The 24,587-nt window shown below is 36.0% G+C and overlaps 1 protein-coding gene across 3 annotated transcripts in view; it reads left to right on the top strand.

Moving 5' to 3' along the window:
* Positions 1-24,587, top strand: part of SUGCT (succinyl-CoA:glutarate-CoA transferase) — a 313,980-nt gene that overhangs the window by 48,088 nt on the left and 241,305 nt on the right. For all 3 annotated transcript variants that reach the window (XM_054639787.2, XM_077179191.1, XM_077179180.1), the window contains one exon: positions 15,076-15,171. In XM_054639787.2, the coding sequence (XP_054495762.2) occupies positions 15,076-15,171 (96 nt within the window). The remainder of the gene's footprint in view (positions 1-15,075; positions 15,172-24,587) is intronic.

The raw sequence follows: 24,587 nt of genomic DNA, 5'->3' as shown, positions 1-24,587 counted from the left end.
ATGGATAAAAGATGTTATTCAGAAAACAGCTCTTTTGTTTTAGATGACCCTGTTGCTTCAGTCCAAATTAATTTTAGGGTGTTGGCCCAAGACTGTAATGAGAACATCTATTAAATTGGAAGAAGTATTTATGGATGAGGTTCTAAAGATAAAAAAAAAACAACCAAGATGTGGTTAATGCCATTAAAAAGATGTGTTACAATGAATGAAAAAAAAAAGTAAGTGGCAGCTGAGTCTCTCTCAGAACATCTAGCTTCTTGGTATGTTTTCTTTCTTTTTGTGAGACTGCTGGTTACTTATAAGTCTTTAGGGGGAGTGTCTCTACTAAGAAAGAGTAGTACAAATCTGAAAATTAATGTAAATAAATAAAATACTCTTGCAATACTTCTGATGGTAATGAGTTCTTTTAAATGAAATTAGACAATTACTGTGGTGTGATCAGGGTCTTTAAAGATACATATTTCCAAAAAGGTTTTGGTTTTACCTCCCAACTAGGTATCTAAAACTAGCTTTTCCTCATGTGATGAATGTTTAAAAAGAAGGACTTATTGAAGTTTCTCATGGATGCTGCCAAAAAAATAAGGAACCTAAAGTTTTAGACTTTCAGTTTACTAGGTTCCTGTTGGTGTTGATTAATGGTAGGATCTAGGGGTCAAACAGAGACATCTTGATAACTTCTCCAGCAAGAGTTTCACTGAAATGTGGTAATTTTTAATGAGAAAAAAAGGAATCTACTATGCATACTGAACCATCCTATTTATAGTGTTTTGACAGCAGGGTCCTGTATGAAACTTCTTGGTTTTGCCAGCATTTCATGCACTGAGCTAATATAGCAGTGTGGTTGGATCTTTTGTTCATCCCTTCATCTGAACTGAAAATTGTGAAACTGGCCAATACATATTCATTGTTCACTGTTGATGACTTTGATGATGTCACAAAGGAATAAAAACCCCAGAGGTTAAGTCACTCAGGTAATTAGAAAATCTTGAAAATGGTTTGGTTTGTTTTATACAGAAAACTTAGCATCTAAATGTCCTAAATCTAAATCTGCGTCTGTGCTATCACTTTTCTTCATGCCTTGCAGAAATGCAAGAGAATTTATATTCTTTTTTGTGGAGGGGAGGGCTGGAAAATCCTTTTGATGCTAATTTCCTGCACAGACATGCAAATAACAAAGAGCATTGAACTGAATTCAGCCAACAAAGCTGATCTGAAACTTTTTAAAGAACTATCCCACTGACTGGCAAGTTAGTTTCATATTATCTGTGTAGAACCAAATTATAAGTGAGACTCTGTACTCTGAAAAAATATGATTTTTAGAATATCTTCAAATACATATCTTTTTTCAAATTCTGTGTTTTAAACACTTACTACTACCAAAGAAGATTTCTTTCCCCACAACAAAATAGGATTCTAGCATTTTTTTTTGAATGAGAGATATGGTAACTCTTAGAATGTGGTTTTGTAGTGAGCAGAAACTTTCTATATCTCTCATCTATAAACTTTTAACCTGTGTCATACAATTCCTTTGAAATTTTTGACTTTTAGATGATTCACAGTTGTAAGCTCCAGATCTTTCAGCATCTAAATAGTGTCCTTTAGATGATACTGGTAAATAAGAAGGAAGTGGGGTTTGGATTTGGTTCCAATTATGCAATTGTGCCTTTTCTTCTGTTGTGGCTTAAAAAAATCTCTTGGACGTTTTAATATCCTTCCTGTATTTAATTATGACCAGGCTCCAACAAATACTGTAATAAGTTGGTTTCATTTGGATTAAAAATCTGCAAGAAATATATTACATATAACATTTCTGCAATTTTGAATGTATTTTTTCCCAGATTCCACTGAGAGAAAAATATGGTTAACACTGTTTGTATAATATGATTGTTCATCAGACACTTCTCTGCTTCTAATTACTATGTTTTAGTTTGTATTTGCCATAGCAAATATCTTCTTAAAATGTTGAAGTGACTCTAGAAAGACCTAGAAAATTGGTATAAATTATTTTCTTTATTTCATTTTTGTTCCTTATTAAGCAGCTAGTTTACTGAGGGAATTATGAGGGTTAGAAGCTATTAGTTTTGTTTTTGTTTCTGCCTCACATTTTCCCATGATGATTCTGTTTAAGCCTTATCTATTTAAGGTGCTTTCAGTGCTATCTATTCAGGGCTTTCATGGCATCTCTTTTAGCAATTATTGAGTGTAGGTGAAACTGGTAACAGTTCCATGCTGCCTATAGGACATAGAAGGCTGAGAAGTAAGTCATGTGGAAATATCAGTCTTGGAACTTCAGTACTGCTCAGGTGTCTTGACTCTATCTTGTTGCTTCTCCGCTTGCTGAGAGTCGTGAGTTGAATGAATACCAAAATACCAAAAGAAAAATCATCTTTTTTAGAGGTTATTGCTTCTGGTGATTTTGGAGGCCAGCTATGAGGACTGTTACACAGTTGTCTTGGTTTTGGGTATGGTTTGAATAAGTCAGTTTTTTACAAGCTTATAAAGCATCATCTTTGCAAAACATCGTATTCTTAATCTCCATCATAATAAAAAATTGAGCATGTGCTGTATGGAGATGTCATTTTTTTCACTGTATAACTCTCATATAAAAAAATAACAAAATCGGAATTAATGTGAACATTTCTTTAAACATATACTGCACTTTAAACACTTCTTGGCTTGTATTCTTCACAATTTCCATTGAGGATAGCTGTATAACTAAGAACAGAATTTATCCCTCTGGGTTTTAAGCAGCCAGAATTTGATTGAATAGACCAGAAGACCATATACACATGACAGTAACTCAATTTAATATTGGTCTCTGTGGAATTTGTGTTATGATTTCTAATGATTAGTTATGCAGTCATTGGTAGAACATCCTCCAACTGGATCTTTGTTTTATTTAGAGGCTTTCTTTACTCTGTAAACAGAATACATATTCAAATTGCTAGGGATTTTCTTCTTTAAATGCTACCTAACTCTGTCTTTTTGTCTTTGCTACCATTGTTCTTGTGCTAAAGAAACCAAGCCTGAATGAGTTTCAGCTTCATTTTCCTATGTTGATCTGTCTCTGTCATTAATTAGAGAAAGACTAGAAAGGAGATAGAAAAAATATACCCCTTTTTTACTAAAAAAAAAAAAAAAAAAAAGGACACTGGAGTGGGTAGGGGAGAGAGTTTGAAGGTTTGAAGACAAAGGAAGACATTTCTTTTAATGAGTTTTTAATTTAGATGACCTTTAAATAAGGGTGTAATCTTGGTAATGGAATCAAGATGTTTATTACCAGCAGATCAGATTTCAGAATCATGCTGAGTATTAGGAGAAGGATAACCTGGGTAAATGAAAAGAAAGGGGAATGATTTAAGCAACTAGTACCAGAATAAACATGTTTAGTGTACCCCAAAATCTCACCTGCCCGTCTAAACTCATAGAAGTTTCAGAAGCAATTCTATAAGTTCATCAAACTAGGATAGAGCCTTTCAAGACATTGTGCTCCATTTTTTAATGTAAATAACAAGTAATAGGGTTTTAACTTGATGGAAGAGGTTTTAGTTTTATGTCATGGAAAATTTTAAGTTAACAAGACAGCTGATTTTTTTGTGCTGCTGAACCTCTGGAAATCTAATAAACCTTAACAAGTGTGACATTTTTGGGTATGGTGATAGAACTCTAGCTAAGGTTTCAACACTGCTTAGTTTGATGACTTTAGAAAACTCTTATTAAAATTTCTCTGTAGATTATAATTTATTTTTTAAAAAAAGGTAAAGGATGATGCTGAAACACATTTGAAATAATGACTTCCTTTGGTCTTCCTGCTGCCAGAATTTCTCTTTGTATTCAGCAGAGTATTGTTTCTCTGTTCATCATTGGTTTTGGCTAATCAGTTAGATTGCAAACTCTTTAGAGTAGTGACATGTGGTTAGGCCAAAAGTCACAACTTATTACTTACTATGTTATAGTGAAAGCTATAAAAAATATATTCAGACTCTAGTTTAGGACTTCTAAAACAGGTATCCATTAAATCGCATAAAAGTCATAGAATCATCAAGCTTGAAAGAGACCTTTAAGACCACGAAGTCCAGTTGTCAACCCAGAACTACCACTACAGCCCCTAAACCACTAAATCACGTGATTCAGATCAGCCACCTCTTAGGTGTCTCCAGGGATGGTGACTTCACCCTGGGCAACCTACTCCAGTGCCGGACCACCCTAACACTGAAATTTTTTTTCCTGGTATCTGAATCACCCCTATCTCAGCTTAAGGCCATTTCATCTGTAAATTATAGATTATAGTCCTCTTACTGCAGGCCCTACAAGAAGAGATCAGACCTCAGTACAACCTCCTTTCAGACACGTTTTCCAGACCTTTCACAAGCCTTGTTGCCCTTCTTTGGCCACACTCCAGCACCTCAATGTCCTTTCTAAAGTGAGAGGCCCAGAACTGAACACAGTACTCGAGGTGTGGCCTCACCAGTGCTGAGTACAGGAGGGTGATCTCTGCCCTGGTCCTGCTGGCCTCACTGTTCTTCATACAGGCCAGGATCCATTGATCTTCTTGGCCACCTGGGCACACTGCTGGCTCATACTGAGTACGCCAGGCCCCTTCCCGCTGAACAGCTCTTGAGCCACTCCTCCCCAAGCTTGTAGGGCTGCATGGTCTTGCAGGACCCAGCGCTTCCCTTTTGTCCTCACCATGTTGTCCTCAGCCCACTAATCAAGCCTGTCCAGGTTTCCCTGCAGAGCCTTCCTACTCTTGAGCAGATCAACACCCTCACCCAGCCAGTGTTTTCTGCAAATTTACTGAGGGTGCCCTGAATCCCCAGGCCCAGATCATCAAAAAAGATGTTAAACAGGGACCAGCCCCAAAACTGAGCCCTGGGGAACACGGCTAGTGACCCATCACCCGGTGGATTTAGTTCCATTCACCACAGCACTCCAGGCCTGGCCATCCAGCCAGGTTTTTATTAAGTGAGGTGTTCACCCATCTAGGAGGATGCTGTGGGAAACTGTCAAATGCTTTACAGTCTAGATAGAGTGCATCCACTGCCTTTCCCTCATCTACTCAGTGGGTCACTTGTTCATAGAATCAGATCAGATTGGTCAGCAGGACCTGCCTTTCATAAATGCATGTTGGCTGGGCTTGATCCCCTGATTGTCCTGCATGTGCCATATAATGGCACTCAGGATGATCTCTTCCATAAACTTCGTTGGAACTGAGGTCAGGCTGACAGGGCTGTAGTTTCCTGAATCATCTTTCAGCTACATCCTTTACATTTGCTAATTTCCAGTCAGCTGGAACTTCTCCAGTTAACAAGGATTGATGTTAGAAGATTCAGAGTGGTTTAACAAGTTCTTTTCCTTCCCTCGCTACCCTGGGGTGGATCAATGTGACCATAAATGTGATTGTCTAGTCAGTTATTTGTAAAAATTCCTTGCCTTGCTTTGAATGAATTTGGTAGTACTAGATTTTTCTAATAAATAGATTTGAAGTTATTTTTATTCTAGTTTCCTCTGTGATAAAGAATTTTTGGTTTTTTGTGATACGACTTAAATATTTTTGTAGATTGATTAAAGAATAAATTCCTTCTTCAATGTTGCCACTACTTAAAAAGCATTATGTAGAAGTGCTGTATTTTGACTCCAGACTCATTGGTAATAGTCAAGTCAAATAGAACTTTGCACCACATTTCTCTGACTTGCATGCTGTATAACAGCTTAGTAAATGAACTACATCTGCAATGTGAACAGCATTGAAATGCTCAGAAGAGCTTTATGGCCACTGCTTAATACTGCAGAGGCACAGAAATTATAATCTTGTAAAACATCCTATTTCAAACATTTCATTCAATTGCATGGATTTGTTTCTTGTGACATCCCTGTAGTGCATTAGCACCATTAAGTACTTAATGGACAGTGAATGGAGATTTTCAGTGTTAGAACCAAAGCCATTGTTGTTCTGCCGAGGTAATACTGTAGTGATTGGGAGATTTCACTGTGATAATAGGCAGACAACATTTGCACATTTCTCACACAACCAAAGAGGCATGACTTGTTTCTTTACGACCCTCCCTATGTATCAAATGAAGTCTAAAAATCTACCTATTTGCACTGCTGCAGTGCAAGCTATTGAAATTACTATTGTATTTTTTTTTAATTTGTTCACTACTGATAAGATAAAAATGACCATGTCAGTAGACAAACACACCTAAGTTTCTTTTTTTTATGCAAGAATTAATGCTGATAAATGTGGAGAACAAAAAGATGAGTGATGTAAATGATTAGACAAATGCATATTTTCATTGTAAATGGCACTGTTCCTATAATAAAATCAAAAGTGAAAAGTGCCTTAATACAGCATGTTTTGGATGTTGACGGCTTTCCATGGATAAGAATCCCTATTACTAATTAAATAAAAAAATAGTATCCCTCACAAAGCATGTATAAAATCCAGTTTGGAGCCTCTGGATATTACACAACTGCAAACAAGAACAAAAATTGCTATAGTTATTCTGATGCCTGTCTTCACAGGTAATTAAATTTTATATGAGCAAAATCTGTTTGTCTTTATCATATTTTTATGCTTTCTTGTTTCCATTCTCAGTCACCAAATACAGCTATTATTTTTAAATTAGAAAAGAATCATTTAGGTTGGAAAATAACTTTTAAGATCATTAAGTAATTCAGCACTGCCAAGTCCAATACTAAAGCATGTCCCTAAGTGCCACATCTTTTAAATACCCCCCCATATAGCAACTCCACCACTTCCCTGGGCATCTTGTTCCAATGGCTGACAACTTTTTCTGTGAAAATCTTTTTCTTATTATCTAATCCAAATCTTCTGGGTTTAGAGGCCTTTTCCTCTTGTCCTATCACTTGTTGCCTGGGAGAAGAGACTGGCTCCCCCACTTCACTACAGCCTCCTTTCAAGAAGTTGTAGAGAGCAATAAGAGTTATGTCTGAGCCTCCTTTTCTCCAGTTGGAGCAATTCAAGCTCCCACAGTGCTTCTTATAAGATTTGTGCTCCACATCCTTCACCAGCCTCACTGCCCTTCTCTGGACATGCTTCAGCACCTTAATATCTGTTTGGTAATGAGGGGCTCAAAACTGAACACAGGATTTGAGGCTGCACCAGATCTGATTATAAAGCACTGCCCTGGTCCTGTTGACCTCACTGTTCCTGATACAGGCCCAGATGCCATTGTCCTTCTTGACCACCTGGGCACACACATTGGCTCATGTTCAGCTGCTGTCAACCAGCACCCCCAGGTCCTTTTCTGTTGTGCAGGATCCAGCACTTCTTGTGGAACCTCATACCAGTGACTTTGGCCCATTGATCCAACCTGTCCAGGTCCCTCTGCAGAGCCTTCCTACCCTCCAGCAGATCAACACTGCTGCCCAGCTTGGTGTTGTCTGCAAACTGACTGAGGGTCCATTGAGTCCCCTTGCCCAGTGTGTTGTTAAAGATATTAGACAGAACTGGACCAAATACCGTGCAGAGAGCTAGTGACCAGCTGGATGTAGCCCCACTCACCACCACTCTCTAGGCCCAGCCATCCAGCAAGTTTTTTTATCCAGCGAAGAGTGCACCCATCCAAACCATGAGCAGAAGAAGACTGTGAGAAAATGTCAAAGGCTTTAATAAAGTCCAGATAAACAGCCACAGCTCATCCACTTAGTGAGTTACCTTGCCATAGAGGATCAGGTTGGTCAAGTAGGGCCTGCCTTTCATAAACCTATACTGGCTGGGCCTGATCCCCTGTTGGGCATGTGCAACATGACGATCCTATGCCTGAACCTTTAGGTGTTCCTTCCTGAAGAATATGCAGCCTTCCTAGATTCCTTTGTCCTACAGGACTTCTTCCCAAGGGACTCTCTCAACCAATCTCCTAAACAGGCCAAAGTCTTCCCTCTGGAGTTCCAAGGTAATTGTCCTCTCCTTCCTTCTGCAACAATTAAAAATTCTATCATTTCATGGTTGCTGTGCTCAAGACAGCCTTCCACTCCCACCCAGAATTTCCTCTCTGTTCACAAACAACAGGTCCGAGGGTTCTTTCCCTAGCTGGCTCTCACCAACTGCATCAGGAAGTCATCTTCCACACACTCCAGACTCCTAGACTATTGCCTCTTTGTTGTGCTGTATTTTCAAGACATCTAGTGTGTTGAAGTCCTTCATGAGAGCAAGGGATAGAAATTGTGAGACTTCTGCCAGCTGCTCATAGAGTATTCCATCTTCCCTTTATCCTGGTTGAGTTGTCTATAAGACTGCCACCAGGATATCTGTGCTGTTAGCCTTCTTGATTCTTACCCATGAATACTCAACCCCATCCTACCTATCATTTAACTTTAGAAAATCAAGATACAAAATGTGTTACAGTGTTAGAGAAATCTGTATACAATGTAGCAGAATAAACTTTTTTGTCAGTTCAATTTTTACTGGACTTGGTAAAGCTGTGTGAAATACAGAACACAATGCATTTGGTATTTCAATGCATATGTAGTCTTTCTTCAGAGAGAATAAATTCTTAAGAAAATAATTGTAGAAATTTATGGCTAAAGTTGTCTGATATGTCTGTTATCAACATCTGATTTCATTTGTTAGAACACTGCCAAAGTTTTAACTGTTTTGGCTGATTTTTCCATGCCATGGAAAAGAAAAGGGATTTGTTTTCAAAGTAACTTTAAAAACAATTCATCTGTTTCCAGGATCATGTTATGGGAAAATCCACTGATAGGCTTTTTGTTTTTTTTCCTTTTTTTCCTTTATGAGAAACCCAGTGCCTTCAGTTTTTGGATTTTGCACTGAGTTACAGACTAACTTCGGAGTTCTTAGTATTTTTAGCCTTAATGCTCTCCTTAATTTTTTTTAATGTAACAGGTTCCTTAATGATGTTTCTTTGTAATTATGAAGCTGAAGTAGTATCTTTCTTTATGCTTTCAGGAAAAAAAAAGACTACTATTTTATAATAATCAAGAAAATGACATTTATTATTCCTTTTAGAATGTGTTTTTCTTCAACTGGAGCTCATTTAAAAGAAATATTTTTTGTTTCCTTTTTCTCTTTAGTGCCAGTGCTGTCTAATAGCTTCTACGGTCAGGATTTTTATTTTTGATCCTCCACCTAAAATTCATCTGAGTGTGTAGAAGTTTATTTTTTTTGTTTGTTTGCTTGAATTCCTGTTTAATTGGAGAGATAGGAGTCCATTTAACATGTACTTACTCTTGAAACATACTTTGAAATTACAAGTACTACATCTGTTAGTTGCATCAATCTTTGCTATTGTTAATGCTAATTGAATCTTAATCAGGAGCTGATCTCCATGCTATGGGAAGCATCCATTCTGGTCTTTTATGAGCTCTAAATAGCTCATTAAAAGTAATTTGTAAATCAGTTCTTTTTTTGTTTCATTTCTCTGAACATAGCAGTTCTCCGCAATGCAAATGCATTGTGTTTTTGAAGATGTCTCAATTTCTCTCTATATGTAGTCTAAATTTTTTGATAAAGCAAAATATGTTATCAGACATCATTTTCAGGCAAAAAAAGTATTTATATAACTATGTATCTTAAAGTCTGTTTGCTCTTTTTATCTAACAACCTCTGAGAATTCGTATTCTAGATAAGGTATTCAAATACATTATCTCTTATTTTGTTTTTGCATGGTTTGGAGGTTTTTATTGTTTCTGGTTCAATTAACACCTTCTAGCACATCTTTTGTGTGACTGTGATTTGCTGTGTGCTATTATTGGTCAGGTGGCTAATTTGAATCAGGAATCCCCCATGCTGCATGTGATTGCTGGCATGGATTTGTATACCTGCCTAAGTGTCTGGTTGGAAGGTACAAGAACAGGACACTATAGGAGATCTGTATTAAAATTCTAGTTATTTGTCACTAAAGATCTGATTTTATCTTAACAAGATTGTAGTTGTGGCCAGGTTTATGCCATTTATGGATACTTCAGTGCCAGGAGTTTTCTTGTGTGAATGGTGAATTCATGATAATTTCCTGGAGTTTTTCATTGAGAGATATTGGTGTTACTGAGTAGAAAACACTTTTTACTGGAGCACAGTGTTCATAACATGACCACAGACATTTTTCAAAAATTGTCTTTAATAGTGTTAAGCCTTGACCTGCGTGATAGTAGTTTTACTTTTTTTAGTTAACTTTTGCAGGCCAGACCTGCTGCTTTGATGCAGGGACACGACGGATGAAGCAGTGGAATCTTGCTCCTTTGTGGGCAGTGGCTTTGCTGCGTACTTGCAGGTGGGAATGTCTGCCCCGCCTAGACGTGTATGCCACTCTTCAACTGATTTTTAGCTTCTGCAGATCTCTCAACTTCAGGCTGGATGGGCAGCCCTTACAAGCCTGAATGTAAGGTGATGTTTGTTGGTAGCACCTGGGAATGCTGTGGTTTCCTGCTGGACGCCTGCATGATGGGCTGCCTTGAATTGTGGCAGCTCTCTTGCCTCTAAACAAGGCTGTGGTTTCTGCTGACCAGTTAATACTTGCAGGAGTTTGAAACACAATTCCTGTGCAAAAACTGATAGAACTCCACTGTGCCTTGTGGTGTCATGCCACGTCCTGAAAACAGTTGGGTTGATGCTTAGGAATTGCATAATTAGCTGGAAGAGTGGGGGTTGCCTGGTAGAGATAGAGGTTTTGGGTTTTGATGTGGGGTTTTGGGGTTTTTGGATAATGCAAAAATGACTCAAGGAGCAGGAGCTGAGAGTCACTTGATGCACACGTACATGGAAACAGCTTCCATAAGGGCAAGAGGGAATAACTGCAAAAGCAAAATTAGTCAAACTTAAATGTTACTAGTGTCAAAATACTTATTAGGGAAAACATTAACCAGTAAAATCAGTCATTAGGTAAATATTAGCATAGGATCAGTGATTTTAAGAGATCTTTTATAGTACGCACCAAATGTGGATTGTGGTCTTATGTTCACACTTTTCTCGTGTAAAGATTTTTTTAATATGTCACCAGAAGTATGGAAAAGGTATAAATGGAAGATTATTGGCCTCTGTGTAACAGAAGGCCATGGAATTTTCTAGAATGATTTTTTCCTACAAAGCTATAAATTAATAATTGTGTTACTACTTCTGTAGCATAGCATAAAATAAGTTACCTATGCCAGTGCAGTAAGTCTACATGCTTGCTTTAAGAAAAAGCAAACAAAGAATGAGACAGAAATAAATTAACTTGGCTTAGAGTCAAAGCATTGTTAAGGTTTGTGGCAAGACAGCAGACACAAAATTGGAGGGAGAAGAAAGTAAAGAATATAATTAAAATGTTATTTTCTCTTTCCAGTTACCTGTCTTCTTTTGTTATTCATATACACTTGTTGAAATTGCATGTAAATGATTGATTGACTCAGCGAACTCATTGTAATAAATTATGTTTGATGTGCTATCTTGAAAAAAAATCTTTTGAAATTCTGTCTCTTTTCTTTGTCTGCTGACCTTGTGGCTTTTAATATCTTGTTTCCCATCTGTCTGATTTCATCATAATCTGAGCATAACTTTTCAGACCTTAATGCAGCTCTCTTTTTGTTCTGATTTAAGTAAGTCTGTTACACAAATATGGGATTTGGCCATCAACAGTAACATTAGAAAGGAATGTTGAAATGTGTTCCCTTTACTGACGTGAAATAAAGAAATGCTTATCTGTAGATATTTGATAATGCATATTTACAGTGCATAGATCTGTCTCTACAAGCAAATGAATACAGAGATGTCTGTATCATTGCATTACATCTGCTTTAATGTTGTAAGTTCAAAGGTTACTTTTGAGGATTATTTCTTAATTAAAGGAGCAAAGAAGTGGGTCTATAAGGTTTCAGGAAAGCAGTTTTAAGTATAGATTTTAAAAATACTTAGCTGACTATGTCACACAGATGTACCCAAATTCCAGTTTTAGAGATTGATTGCATTATAGATGTTTCTACTGCAAGAAGTGTCTCTATCAGTGAGGTCCTGAGTCTTGAATTACTGGGGAGTTTGGAGAAATAGACTTACATTCTTACAAACATTTTTTTCTAAAGGATATAACATCTATAAAAATGTTCATCTGGGATATCTTTTGTATGCTTGTAGTTCAGCAGTTTGCTTAACAGCTGTAAGATATAGGTAGATCAATTCTTCGTGTTCTTTATTAATTGCATAAATTGTATATGCTGAAAGGTTTTTTTGGACAGTCCCTTTTTAGTGGGACTAAATCTTTGGAAAGACCAAAGATAATGAACTGAGCCAGGAAGAGAGGAAAGGGAAAGGCACGGTAGGGGAAAGTTTCATGGGACAGTAGAAACAGAATTGTCTTCAAGTTTGCTGAACTTGTCAGAAAGTTATTATGAATGTGGCAAAAGGCCACAGAGTTCACTCAACAGTGTGTTTTCATATAAAACACAAAACATTGATATATTTACTTTATTTTGGTCTATATAAGCTTGGTGATGATACTATGGCTACTGCTAATAATTAATTTTGTCTGGCTAATTTGGCTGTGAATAAGGTACTCAGATCAGAGAAGGAAGTCAGAGGAAGCCAAAAGAATTTTCTTTCATGATTTATTGAAAAAACAAAAATAAGCAAACCAGTTTTATAGGCTACATAGGCATATGCATTCAAGCAAGTGGCCAGTACATTGATTGAAATGGAATTATTCTTCATACTAAGTACCAAGTTGAACTGAGACCTTGATATAGTCCGAGCAACTGTTAGTTCCAACATTGCCATCTTTACTAAGCCCTGACTTCCCTGGCATTTTTGGTCTCTTGCTATTGAAACAAGCATGAAGCAGATGCTTTAGTGGTCAAATGTCAATATCTAGTGAGCCTTATGTTTTAATCCCTTTTTTCCTTTTCCTGTACTGTGAACAAATGCTTTGGAGAAATCTAGATGTGTGGTTTTTTCCATTACTGAAAATATTACATTCATCTCATCCAGGAAGCTGAAGCAATTTGCAAGATATACCTTCTTTGTGCTAAGAAGGTATATTTTTAGGGTTAAAAGTCTTTTTGTGAAGAATTCTGTTTATGAGACTCCAATCCCTAATTCTATAGCATAGAATGTAGAAACAAATGAATATCATGAAATCTTGGCTCAATTGCATTCAATATCAATATTTTGGGATTTCTATTTCACTAGGTTTTAATTCACTTCATCCTTCCCAGAGTTAAGTTTGGTATAGCATTGCCTGTATGGAAAATGTGGAAAGTTAAATGCATATTCCTGGTCTCTAGAAGTAAAAGCTGATTGTAATGGATGCATCTCACTTCACTCAGTGAAATTTGTGGATAATGTGTTAGCTGTGTAGTGTTGCATGCAAATACAGAAGAATATCTAATGAATAATATTTCATCCTCACTGCAGAGCTATTTGCTGTGGTAGAGAAAGTATCATTATGGAGTATGACCCCAAAGTGAAAAATGGCAGGAATGATGGGTCAAGGCTACGTGTTACTAATAAACTCATTAACTCTCTCTATAATCATGGTGTTTCTTTCTATATTGCTGAGAAAAGTTGCAGACTAGGAAAAAAATTCTTCCTAGATACTTTCAGTACCATTTCCTTAACTACTGGGATTTTCCTGGGGACCAAAGAACAGACATGGTTCAACATTTTAGCCAAATGAAGTGATACTTGGCTATAAACAGCTGGACCTGAAATCCAGCTACAAAATGTTTTCCAAAAGTACTCAGGAATAAAGAATTTATTTCTAGTTAGTATATACAAATATAATTTTTTGTCAGTAGTTAGACACTTATTTGCTGTGTATTTTCTTAGTTTTTTTCCTGCTGTACTAAATTGCTCCATGCATGATTTACAGTTAAATATTTTCTTTAAATGTGACAGTGACACATTCTCATTTTCTTTTCAGAATACATAGAGAAAGAACAAGAAAATGAAATAGCTTTTGATTCCTGAGAATTCTGATATAATTCACATATTGGAATATGAATGGTGATCTCTGAATTAATTGTGTGTTTTGTTGTAGACTAGACCAATTAGTAGGTACAAAATAGTATAAACAATTTGATCATCAAAGCAAAATTTCTTTCATCTAATGGGAGAAATATGGAGAAAATAATATTTTTGGAAAAAATTGTTCACATGGTCTACTGTTGAGGCAAGCACTTGCACTTACTGGTGCAGCTAGTTAACAGAATAAAAAATGCATTGTGTCTGATGAATGAGTGATAACCTTCCATGGTAGCTGTAATGCTCTATTGTGTTATTTGGCTTCAGATATCATCAAACACTGTATTCCCTCCAAGAATAAAGAATAAGGAATCTGCCATGGATTATAACAGAACCACTGATTTTCATGCATTACTGCATCACAAATTTTCATTTGTTTTTCCTAAGATATAATCATACTTACAACATATATATTTATACTCTCACATTCTGGTTCCTAAGTTAGTATGCTGTATTTTCTTCAAAGTTAATACTTTTCCAGCTATGTCTGCCTAATAACTTGCTAAATCTCTCCTTATCTTCTAATGACAGATGATTTATCAAGACCCACGACTTAATTAATATTACAGAACATGTGGGGAGCTGAAGAATTCAGAAATATTTTCCATAGCTTGGACATGTAAAATGAGAAGCATGGAGAAAACAAAAAGATAATCTTGTAACTGAGGAAAAAGTTTTTGTGATTTAAGCATGGGATTGAGGTTCAGGAAATGGTGAGTTCTATCCCACAAATCCATCATGCTTCCCACTAGACTTCAGACAAGACACTGCTGCAGCTGACTATTCTGCAAAATATTTAGGGTAACACTCTCTTATCTCAGGATAGTTTAATGCTACATGTGTCCAGCATTACTGGTGTTATAGGGAGCATATTAATTTTTGAGTTTATGGAGTTGTTCTTAAACAAGCAGTTCTGTGATATAGCTATAGCCTGAGTTTTTCTCATAGTAAAAAAGTATACAAAATATATAATGTCTAAAGGATACTTTTCTGACATAAATATGTTAGCTTGTGTATCTAAAGCACATAGAAAGAAATCTCAGAGAAATTGTCAATGAAGTTCCAGCTTTCCTGAATACTATACTTTTTTCCATTTCCAGGTTGCATGTCTCACTCATGTAGCAGCGAATTACCTTAATTGCAAAATTGAAGCAAAACGCTGGGGTACTGCTCATGGGAGTATTGTTCCATATCAGGTAAGCAGAAAGCATTAGGATTTTTTCCCTTGGAATTCATTATTTTGTGTATTATGAGATTGAGAATTGACTTTTCCCATGACCTGTAGTCTGTAATGTGTCTGTATAGAGGTAGGACAAGGTTCTGTTGTTCATTGTCATTTCTGCATTTCGCATATTTCTTCATCAGCAGTAGATTAGTAACAGAACACTGAAATAGATCAAAGGTGTTTGCTGAAACTGGATGACTTTAAAGCTAGCATGATGACTTGATTGGTTTTCAACTAACAGAGAAACCTTTTTTTAAGGGTTACCTGACTTCCATTCCATACCAGTTATAAACTGAGATCTTTCAATTTTTTCCCTCTGAATGTTGGTGGTTTTATCTTGTGAGCCTACAAGAGCAGTCTAAATGACAAGATAATCTGGCAGTGCTACATATTTGTAATTTTCTATTGATTTTGCTACAAATCACTTCCTCAGTGAGACAACAGGTTGATAAAAGGAATTTAACAGAACTCAGATCTCCTCAGCAGAATTCATACTCTGCTACATCCAATGAAGGGTTGACATGCCTTAAAATAACATGACCTTCATCATATAAACAAACACAGGAAAAAAAAAATCTCACTGCAAGTTTTATCTTACTTTTGACCAGTACGGTAAACTCTTCGAGTAAACAAAAAATTTTGTTTTTTTCTAGCTCTTTATTTTGTGTTCTTAGTTGGAGGTCATGTCTTACAGAAACTTGAGCATATTTTTAACTAAGAAAAAATAAGAAAAATCTATGCTTTATTTCATATTTTTTGGCATTTCTTAGCAAGTGGTCATGTTTGTAGCTAGCCGGCAAAGCCTGTATTTCTTAATTTATGTCCAGAGTCCTTTAAGTCTTGAGAGGGGCAGTTTCCAGCATTTACTTGGGAGAACTGCAGCTAAACACTGCTGAGTATCTTTACCCTCTCCTTTCTTTTTACAGGAGGAGAGGGAAATTTAGTGCATAGTCTTCCCAGTGGTGAAGATCATGATGATCATAACTGAAAGATTAGCTCCTTGTGGCCATAAAATCTGAAGCAAAAATTTTCTACTATTATGCAGAACTCTTTCACTAGCTAGTAAAAGCCAGACCTCCTCAGGTCTAAAACCAAAATGAGCTGGTTTTGTGAGGACTAAGTCTACTTCATCTAGGAGGCTTTTTCCAATACTTGTACTACTGCACAATCCACTATCTTGTTATGCATTAGCTACAACAGATGGCAAATTGTCTCAGAACAATGGGGAGGTATTATGGCTCTTTCTGCAAGAATTAGTTTAGTCCTGCAGTATTCTTGTCTCCAGTGCTACTGGTGTAGCAGTATGGGTGAGTTTTCCAGAACCAGCTCTCATGACCCAGTGTAACCAGGTATTTACACTCTGCTGTGTTTCTGTGATGCGACCTTTTGGTGCAAGCCTTTTGAACTTTAGTATGTTGAAAGTATAAAACAGATCTGAAGTATCTGAAGTTTGTATAAGCAAACCCAAAAACCTGAGTAAACAAAGCATTTTATCTTCATCGTGTGGCATTTGGCTGAATAACTGAAACTTGTATTCTTTTATGTCCTTTTGGCCTTTGTTTTTCCACAGTCAAAATGAAAAGCATACATTGAGTATCCTTTGTTTCTTTTTTCATAGACAGCTCTTTAGGTCTAGGAGATTGTTTTAGCTGTTTTTTTATTTAATCTTTATTAGTCATTGTGAAAGTAAAATTTTTTTGAAAAATATCTGAATAAAATTATGGTTCCTGTGTTTCTGTGTGCTGTTTCTGTAGTAGGTACTAGAAATATTACCTCAATATTATAAAAGAATTTAATCTAATTTTCTTGTTCATAAACCAATAATTAGGGTGGATTTTTTATGGATGTAGTTGTGTGTGTATGTGCTTATGGCTTAACATTGCATCAGCTACTATCGTTGCAATTCTGATTGTAACCATAAGAATATTTTGGGTTTTAGAGGATTTTTTTTTTTTACTAACCCAAGCTATACTTAGATTGCAAAGTTCTTCATAAACTTGACTTAACCCTAACTGTTGCTATTGTACTGGCTTTACAGTTTCTCATACAGCTCATGTGTAATATTGCAATTTGTAATATAGAACAGATCTCTGATACCTGACTTTCATTCCTTATTCTACTTACTGAATATGCTTACTAAGCTGAGTTACACTAATCTTTACAATTTTTTCCCAAGATATTTTATGCATTCTATGCAAGTGAACTACAATTTGTTCAAATTATGAAAAGCACATTTCAGAAAATTGAATTTCTATATATTTCAAAAGAATTAGGCAGTGGCAAACTGCTGGTTGTTTTTTCACATGTCCTTTATTTTGTTTTCTTTTTTTGTATTTTAAGTGTTTATACAGATAATAAATTATGAAGTGAGACAGAACATGCAGTCCTGTACAAAGTGTCAGGTTATGTTAAATCATGGAGGACTGGGCAAAGATGAGATCCTCTTAGAGATATTAAAAAGGCAAAATCAAAATAACTTACATAATATTTCAGTGCGAGAGATGTATGATCAGAGTTACACTGACCAAAATAATAAAAAACCCTGTTAGAAGCATCCTAAAAATGTACATAAAAAGTACTTTTTTTGCTTACAATTGTTACAATAAGTGTTCTATATTGAATGTTATGGTAGCTCATATTTTATTGAGCTTCACCCGAATAAATTTGTTTGAGATATCTTTGCAAATGGCTCTATTTTTTTCTATTTACAAGGTCAAATTTACCTTTGACTGTAGCTCTGTCATTTCACTGAATTTCACTATTGCTTCTTGATTGAAATACTACCAGCATAATTTGTCCCTGAATGTGTTCTCTAGATTGACCTTTATTACTTTTCTTTGCATTTAAAAATATAAAAATTAAGCATTAATGGGAAGATGGGTTTTCTCCTTCCTGAAACTTTTATCATCTTTGGAAATCTGTTCCTGGTCTGGTCTGAGATGTTAAGTTTGGTGTGCAAGGGTTTTCATATTCTTCAGGTTTTTCTCATTTGTTGTCAATGTGCTGACTTTGTGACATGATCATCTGAAATGTCTGAGTTTTCAGTTCTCTGTGTTCATTACCAGAAGCCAAAGAAAAAGATGTGAATGTCTTTTGAGTATGTAATGTCTCCCAGGGTTCCTGTAAAACTAACTGTAAAGATTTACCACAGATTTTCAATGGAGGTGAAATTTGCAATGTGCCACAAAGATTAAGTACTCTAGATTCTTATCAGCCAAAATCAGGAATATTTTTTTGAGTCCTGAGACCTTAATGAGAAATTACCTACTTTGAGGATAACTGCTGTTTAATCAGAGCAATGTGGCTTGAATAGGTCACTCCAGTGATAGTTAATGGAATCAGAATCCAATGTGCTTGGTTTCAAGTGTTAAAACACAAACCTTGAGTTCTGGGCTGTATCTTTAATATAATTAGTACAATTTTTTAAAAAAACAGTTTCTATAATGAGACACCTTGTTTAGCAACAGCTGCTCCATGATTATCCAGAGGAAATCAAGGCTTCAAAACATCCGGTTTACATAATTGTGCTGAAAAGTAAAGTTCTTACTGTATTTCACTTGGGGTCATAAGGTCTTCCCTCATTCTAGTGGTTTCAGTAATGTAGCTCTCTGAGACCTGGACAATCACATTTTCATCTTTCAATTGATCCACTTGGAATTCATTCTCCTGAGAAAATCTGTCTTAGTGGAATGTTTACAAGATGTTTGATGTGGCAGCTTGTCACTCTGCCATCAGATACCCTGGGCAACTGAGCAGAGGCAAACTTTCAGCAAAAGGTATAGAGCTGTTTCCTCTCAGGCCATAATGATGAAAGTCTATTTAGAAAACTGAGAAAACAAGTTCTTGCAGATATCTACTGAATATGATTTTATTTTTGTTCTGGATTTTAAGACTCACAGGATTTTCTCAAGTATAGTTCATTTTATTTTCAGAACATTCAAAGGGCACAGCCATTCTAAATGGAAGTTGAAAACATGAGACAGTAAAGAAATTATTTTAACCAATTACCTTTTCTGTTGACTGACCTATGCACTTTAATAACTTGTCAGACCTAACACTAATGATTTGTTGTTACAAACTCACTTAGATTCTTTAAGTATCAACTTCTGCTTGTGCTAAGCATAAAATTTCCTTCATATGAGGAAATTATCTCAGGGTCAAAGTCAGTTAAATGTTATGGAAATCAAAGTATAAGCTCACAAGGAAGTGAAAGGTATGGGGTATTAGGAAGATGAGCACATTCTTAGATAAAATATCTCTGCATTATTTTTATCATCTGCATCTCATACTTTTTGGTCATAGAATTTCATACTGTCTAAGGAGTCTTACAAAGAAAATCCCACACATGTCACTTGTGTCTCATCACAGGAACAGAGAAATTCGATTATTGACCTGATTAATCTGGCAGAGATGCTTTTCACACAAAGGCACAATGTGCACCAATTTTTCTAACTCAGCTCTAGAGAATCTCTCAGAACTTCAGTCTCCTTTATTTTTTCTTTCAGTGAAGAGGACAGCAGAATAATGTCAATCATTTAGAAATTTCAAACTGCTTATTCCATCCAAGAATGGTGATATGTACTCATTTTCTTGTCTGCCTTTATGTGGTTTTATTGGATACTTCTGCAGTTAATGACTCTTGGAATCAAAAGCAACAAAGAATAGAACTTTTATTATTTGCAAAGTTTTGTTTTGTACATGAGACACTCCTTAAATAAATTCAAAATGGAAGAAAATCTTTCTGCTCTATATTTGCCCAGACTAGGAGAAGATGGAACTTATGCACAGGAAATATAGTAAAATACAGATCTTTTTTGTGGAGGGGGAAGTTTTAAATTCAGGCAATGAAAGATGACCCTTCTTACTCTGTGAGTGTTATCTACATAATAGTCATCTGGACTACTTAGACTGCCTTGGGGCTCCATTTTCCTATATTTTTCTTCCAAGCAGTGAAGCATACATACCACTAAACATGAAAATCAAATGTATTCACAGATCAGCTGACTAGGATCTATGTTCTCAAGCAGCAAAGCGTGTTTTATCACACTACATGGATAATATTTCCAAAGAACAGTTGGCCATCCTCACAATCAATGTCTTTACTCATATGAGGAATGCCAAATACTTTAGTGGCCTTGATCTATTTACCTATAGGTTGTTTTTTAACTCTGTCCTTCCTTATGTCTTTATCTTACAAGGCACAAGAAAGAGTGAAACCAGAAAAACTTGTGTCATAATGGATTCTGTAAAACAAGAAAAGAGGAATATAATTTGCAGGACTTTTCCCCTTTCTTTCTTTCTTTTTGAACAATTTTCTATTTGTAGCTTTCTTTACTAGATTTTTTTTCAGATGTTTCCTACTATAGTATGAAGACATTAACCACTATGCGCTTTTCACAGATGATTTGGTCTTATTGTGAATATGGAGGAGTTGGCACTCTGCTTGGTAAGAAGTGCTGGAGTATGGATTTTCCTTGCCATTTTAGTAATTGAAAAAGTATAGCAATCATCTGTGGCGATCTCTGTAGAAAGCTCATAAATGATGAGTAATTAATTCTAGTTATTCAAACCTGACAACATTATACTGATCATTTTGTGGGGATTTTCCTTCAGTGTGTTGTCAAGCCTCTCCCCTGGCAGAGCAGCTGTCTGGAAACCAGTCCAGTAGATTTGCCTTGGGCAGTTTTGGATATGTTCTCAGTGTATGATATGAGATGTAGCTATAAATTCATTCATATATATCCTCTCTTGTCAGAAACAGCACTTTAAAGAAGCTGACCTTGTATGCACACAGACAGCTTCTACCTGTACAAAGGGAATTTTCAGACTGAAATTGAATTTTTAATTGAAAACATGACACTGTTTTCTTTTTCTGAAGGAAATCCCCCTGGACCATTTCATTTTAAGCAATGCCTGCAAGGTATTTTTAAATGTCACTTATACTTTGAATTTTCAAAACAGGCATGGATAATCACAATTATTGTTAAGGAAGGATAGTTGACAACAGAGATAATCTCATTTTTTATTTCCTTCTGGGAAATGTCACAGGCTATTCTTGTATATGTACTTGAATATGTGTTCGTACTGACATATTTATTTCTACTCATTTAAATTGAATGTACATTAAGATTATTCACCTGTCACTTGTCCATGGATACATGAGAAAAACTCGAATTAAACCAGGATAGGAATACAAGTATACTCATTTTCAATGTCATTTGGTGGACATTTGTCTTCTATGTATACTGTTAATTGTTTCTTCCACATTTACCCATTGCTGAGGTGAGGGATCTAGTTGGTATTTACAGCAAACATGTTACAAGGCTACTGAATATTACAGAATTGTATATTCATGTCAAATTTAGTTCTTTGGAAGAGCAGCTTAACAGAGCCCTGATCAGTAGAGGGCTCTTCACATTGTAGCTGGTTGGAAAGTGATGAAAGCAGGATCTGTGGGATTGTAGAGGAGATACTGACTGCAGGTGGATCACTGCTTTCTTCTAATCTGTTTATTGGATCCAAGGCAGAAGAATGAACTTTGCTTTTTGTTTTCTTAACATATGTTTTATAGTCATTGTATTATTATACAGTGCAGCCACTCATGAGCTGAAACATATTTAAACAGTCTGAAAGAGAACTCAGAAATCTGTGTATCAGCATTGCTCAATGACTTTTGACATAATCGTCCTGCATAAAAAAAATAAAATTTAAAAAAAAATGTATATGCATGTACATAAATAGGTCCTTGTGCTGCTTATTTTTACCATGTGAAGCTTGTGTCAGTTTTGGTTGGGAAAAGTTGATTGTTATGGAAAGGTATGTCCACTAGATGTCATTCATGTAATCTAGTTTTTGTTGTAGCATTTATTTCTGAAGAGCTACAAAGGATGGTGGATACAAATTACTAACATTATTAGCTGTTTTTCTATATGCAGTGCTTTTGACTTTATATATGTGTGGCATGTTACAAAATAATATTAGGATTCTCTCTGTGATGGGTTTGACACATAATTTAGTCTAGAACTCCCATCTTTGCCTATTTTTGCTTAGAATGGCATTCATTGTTGCATGAGTAGGTGTGTTATATAAGAGCACCCAGGTGAGCTGCATGTAGTTGGTAACTCTCTGCAAGGAGAGACATGAGCATAGATGTCAGGGCATTATGCCCCAAAGGAAAACAAAAATATCATGTGATTAATAAAATTCCACGCCAAATGTGATCTTTTCTAAGCTCTATATAACTAAAACAGCAGTTCTTTAGAAAAGTGCATATCTTGTTAGGAAAGGGAACTCGAATTTCAGAAACTTACACAAGTGGATTTATATACTTACATATCTTTGCCACATAACGATGCTTAAATATCTGAGGGACTTAAATTAGAATCACTTTAATCTACCTTAAATAAAATACCCTGTATGTGGACAGGTCAGAAATGCATCTGTGTATTCAGTTGGGTGGGCTGATAGGATCTGTACTGACTGATATCAGCAAAGAGTTCTTTCACCCCCTGCCTCCCTCCACCCATCTTTGTAGTACAGCATGTGCTAGTAACTGCTAGACAGCTTCTGGGAAGCCATATCCATACTCTCATTGAAGAGCAAATGCTACAACGTTGGCCTGTGCTCTTTCCCACTTTCAGCTTGGAGCAGCTATAGTGAAACTGGAAGCTGGAGATCACAGCTTCCTCCAACCTCCCTTTCCCCTTCCATATGGAATAAAGAATTTCTCTGCCCTGTGTAGTCAGCCAGAGGGCAAGATGGGGAAGTGATAATCCTCTTGGAATGAGCACTTGCATGAAAAATGATAAATGCTACTTTGCATGGGGATTAACACTTGCTTATGAACTTGATTTTAATAGAGTGATGCTTCTCTTTCAGCGATGTGAAGGTTCATTGTACTCATAGACCTGATTAAGAAACACTGTTCAGCCAAAAGGGAGCCATCTGCCACCAGAAACATAAAGCTGTTCAAAACTGTTTCGCTCTTTTGCATATTGTCCTCAAGAATGTAAACCACTTACTTTCACATAGCATTTACTTCCCTAAAGAAAGGCTTGTTCCCCACATCTCATCACAACATTCTTCTTTCTCCCAGCATGAGAATTGCATTTCTGCTCACATTTAATGCATATGTTCGAAGTCTGTGCTTTATCTCCATGAAACTCTGAAACAGGACTCTCCAGAGGTAGTCCAATGAATGGAGTTGCTATATAAACTACATCTATTTTCATTTCTTTGATGGAAGACTTTGCATTATGTGTTGAGGATGTTCACAGGGCAGGTCAATCTGTCAATAGAGTTTGTGAAGCTTGTTTGGTATCTCTAGATATATTTGATATTAAGCACTGCTTCATAAAGTTTTGGTGCACAACCTGATTGCTACTTTGCAAGATGACCCCTTCTTTTCACAGTGAGATGACATTTCATCAAACCTGGTCATTAAGTTAATTTCCAAGCACTGATGCCTGCAAATAAATTTCATATGGGCTATACCGTTTTCTTGAAAATTATTGCCTTACTGCTACAATAAGGTTAGCTCCACTGGAATCACAACTGTGGTACTCCAGTACACTGCCACTCCTGAGAATTTAATGGGAAGGGTAGTGAGAGGGCTTCTGTCCTATTTTCAAAAATGACTTATGAACTTAAGAAGTATCTTTCCTGTTGTCTTTCCAAAGTATTGAAGATTTAAATGCTAAATCTGGTTATGTACATATGCTTTAACTATACAGTGTTTTTAAATGTTGTTTCTCATGCCTTTTGTTACATTCAATCATACATATAATGTTGCATGATGCTAACACAGGTATTTTTAATTATTAATTATTTAATGCTTTCACTAATAAAATTTGATGGAAAAAAACCCTTAAAATTGTAATCTAAGGCCTCTTCTATTATTAAACCACTATTATTACCAGAATTGGTTTGATTTCTTTACTTTTTAAGAAGTAGTAATTCTGTTGTATTGAGAGGGATTAGGGTGAAGGTGAGAGAAAAAATTTTTTTAAGTAGTTCTCTGTTTTGACAAAATCATACTTCCTGACCATCACCTAAAACATGCAGTACTCACTGTCTGGAATTTACTCTTCTAGTACAAATTAAACTAGAGAAATTGATCTTGCATCTGTATCCCCAAGGGAATCTCAACTAGTTTTATCCAGTCTACACCTTCACCTTCTTCATTATATCTAGGATAGTTTTGACAGATGTTTTTTCCAATTTCTATTCACCAGAAGTTTTACAATACATGCTACAGTCTTGTTTATGTAGATTTTCATGCCCACTGCGAGGAGTAAAAGAAGTAACTCTATTTTCAATAAGGAGGATAGAACCTGAATTTAGTGATAGGTTTTTGGTTATAAAGTTAGTGATGTGTTATGGCAGTTG

Source organism: Agelaius phoeniceus, chromosome 1 (genome assembly GCF_051311805.1).
Source record: "Agelaius phoeniceus isolate bAgePho1 chromosome 1, bAgePho1.hap1, whole genome shotgun sequence".
NCBI lineage: Eukaryota > Metazoa > Chordata > Aves > Passeriformes > Icteridae > Agelaius > Agelaius phoeniceus.
The sequence above is the reverse complement of the archived record's forward strand: the minus strand, read 5'-3'. Positions and strand labels throughout refer to the sequence as shown.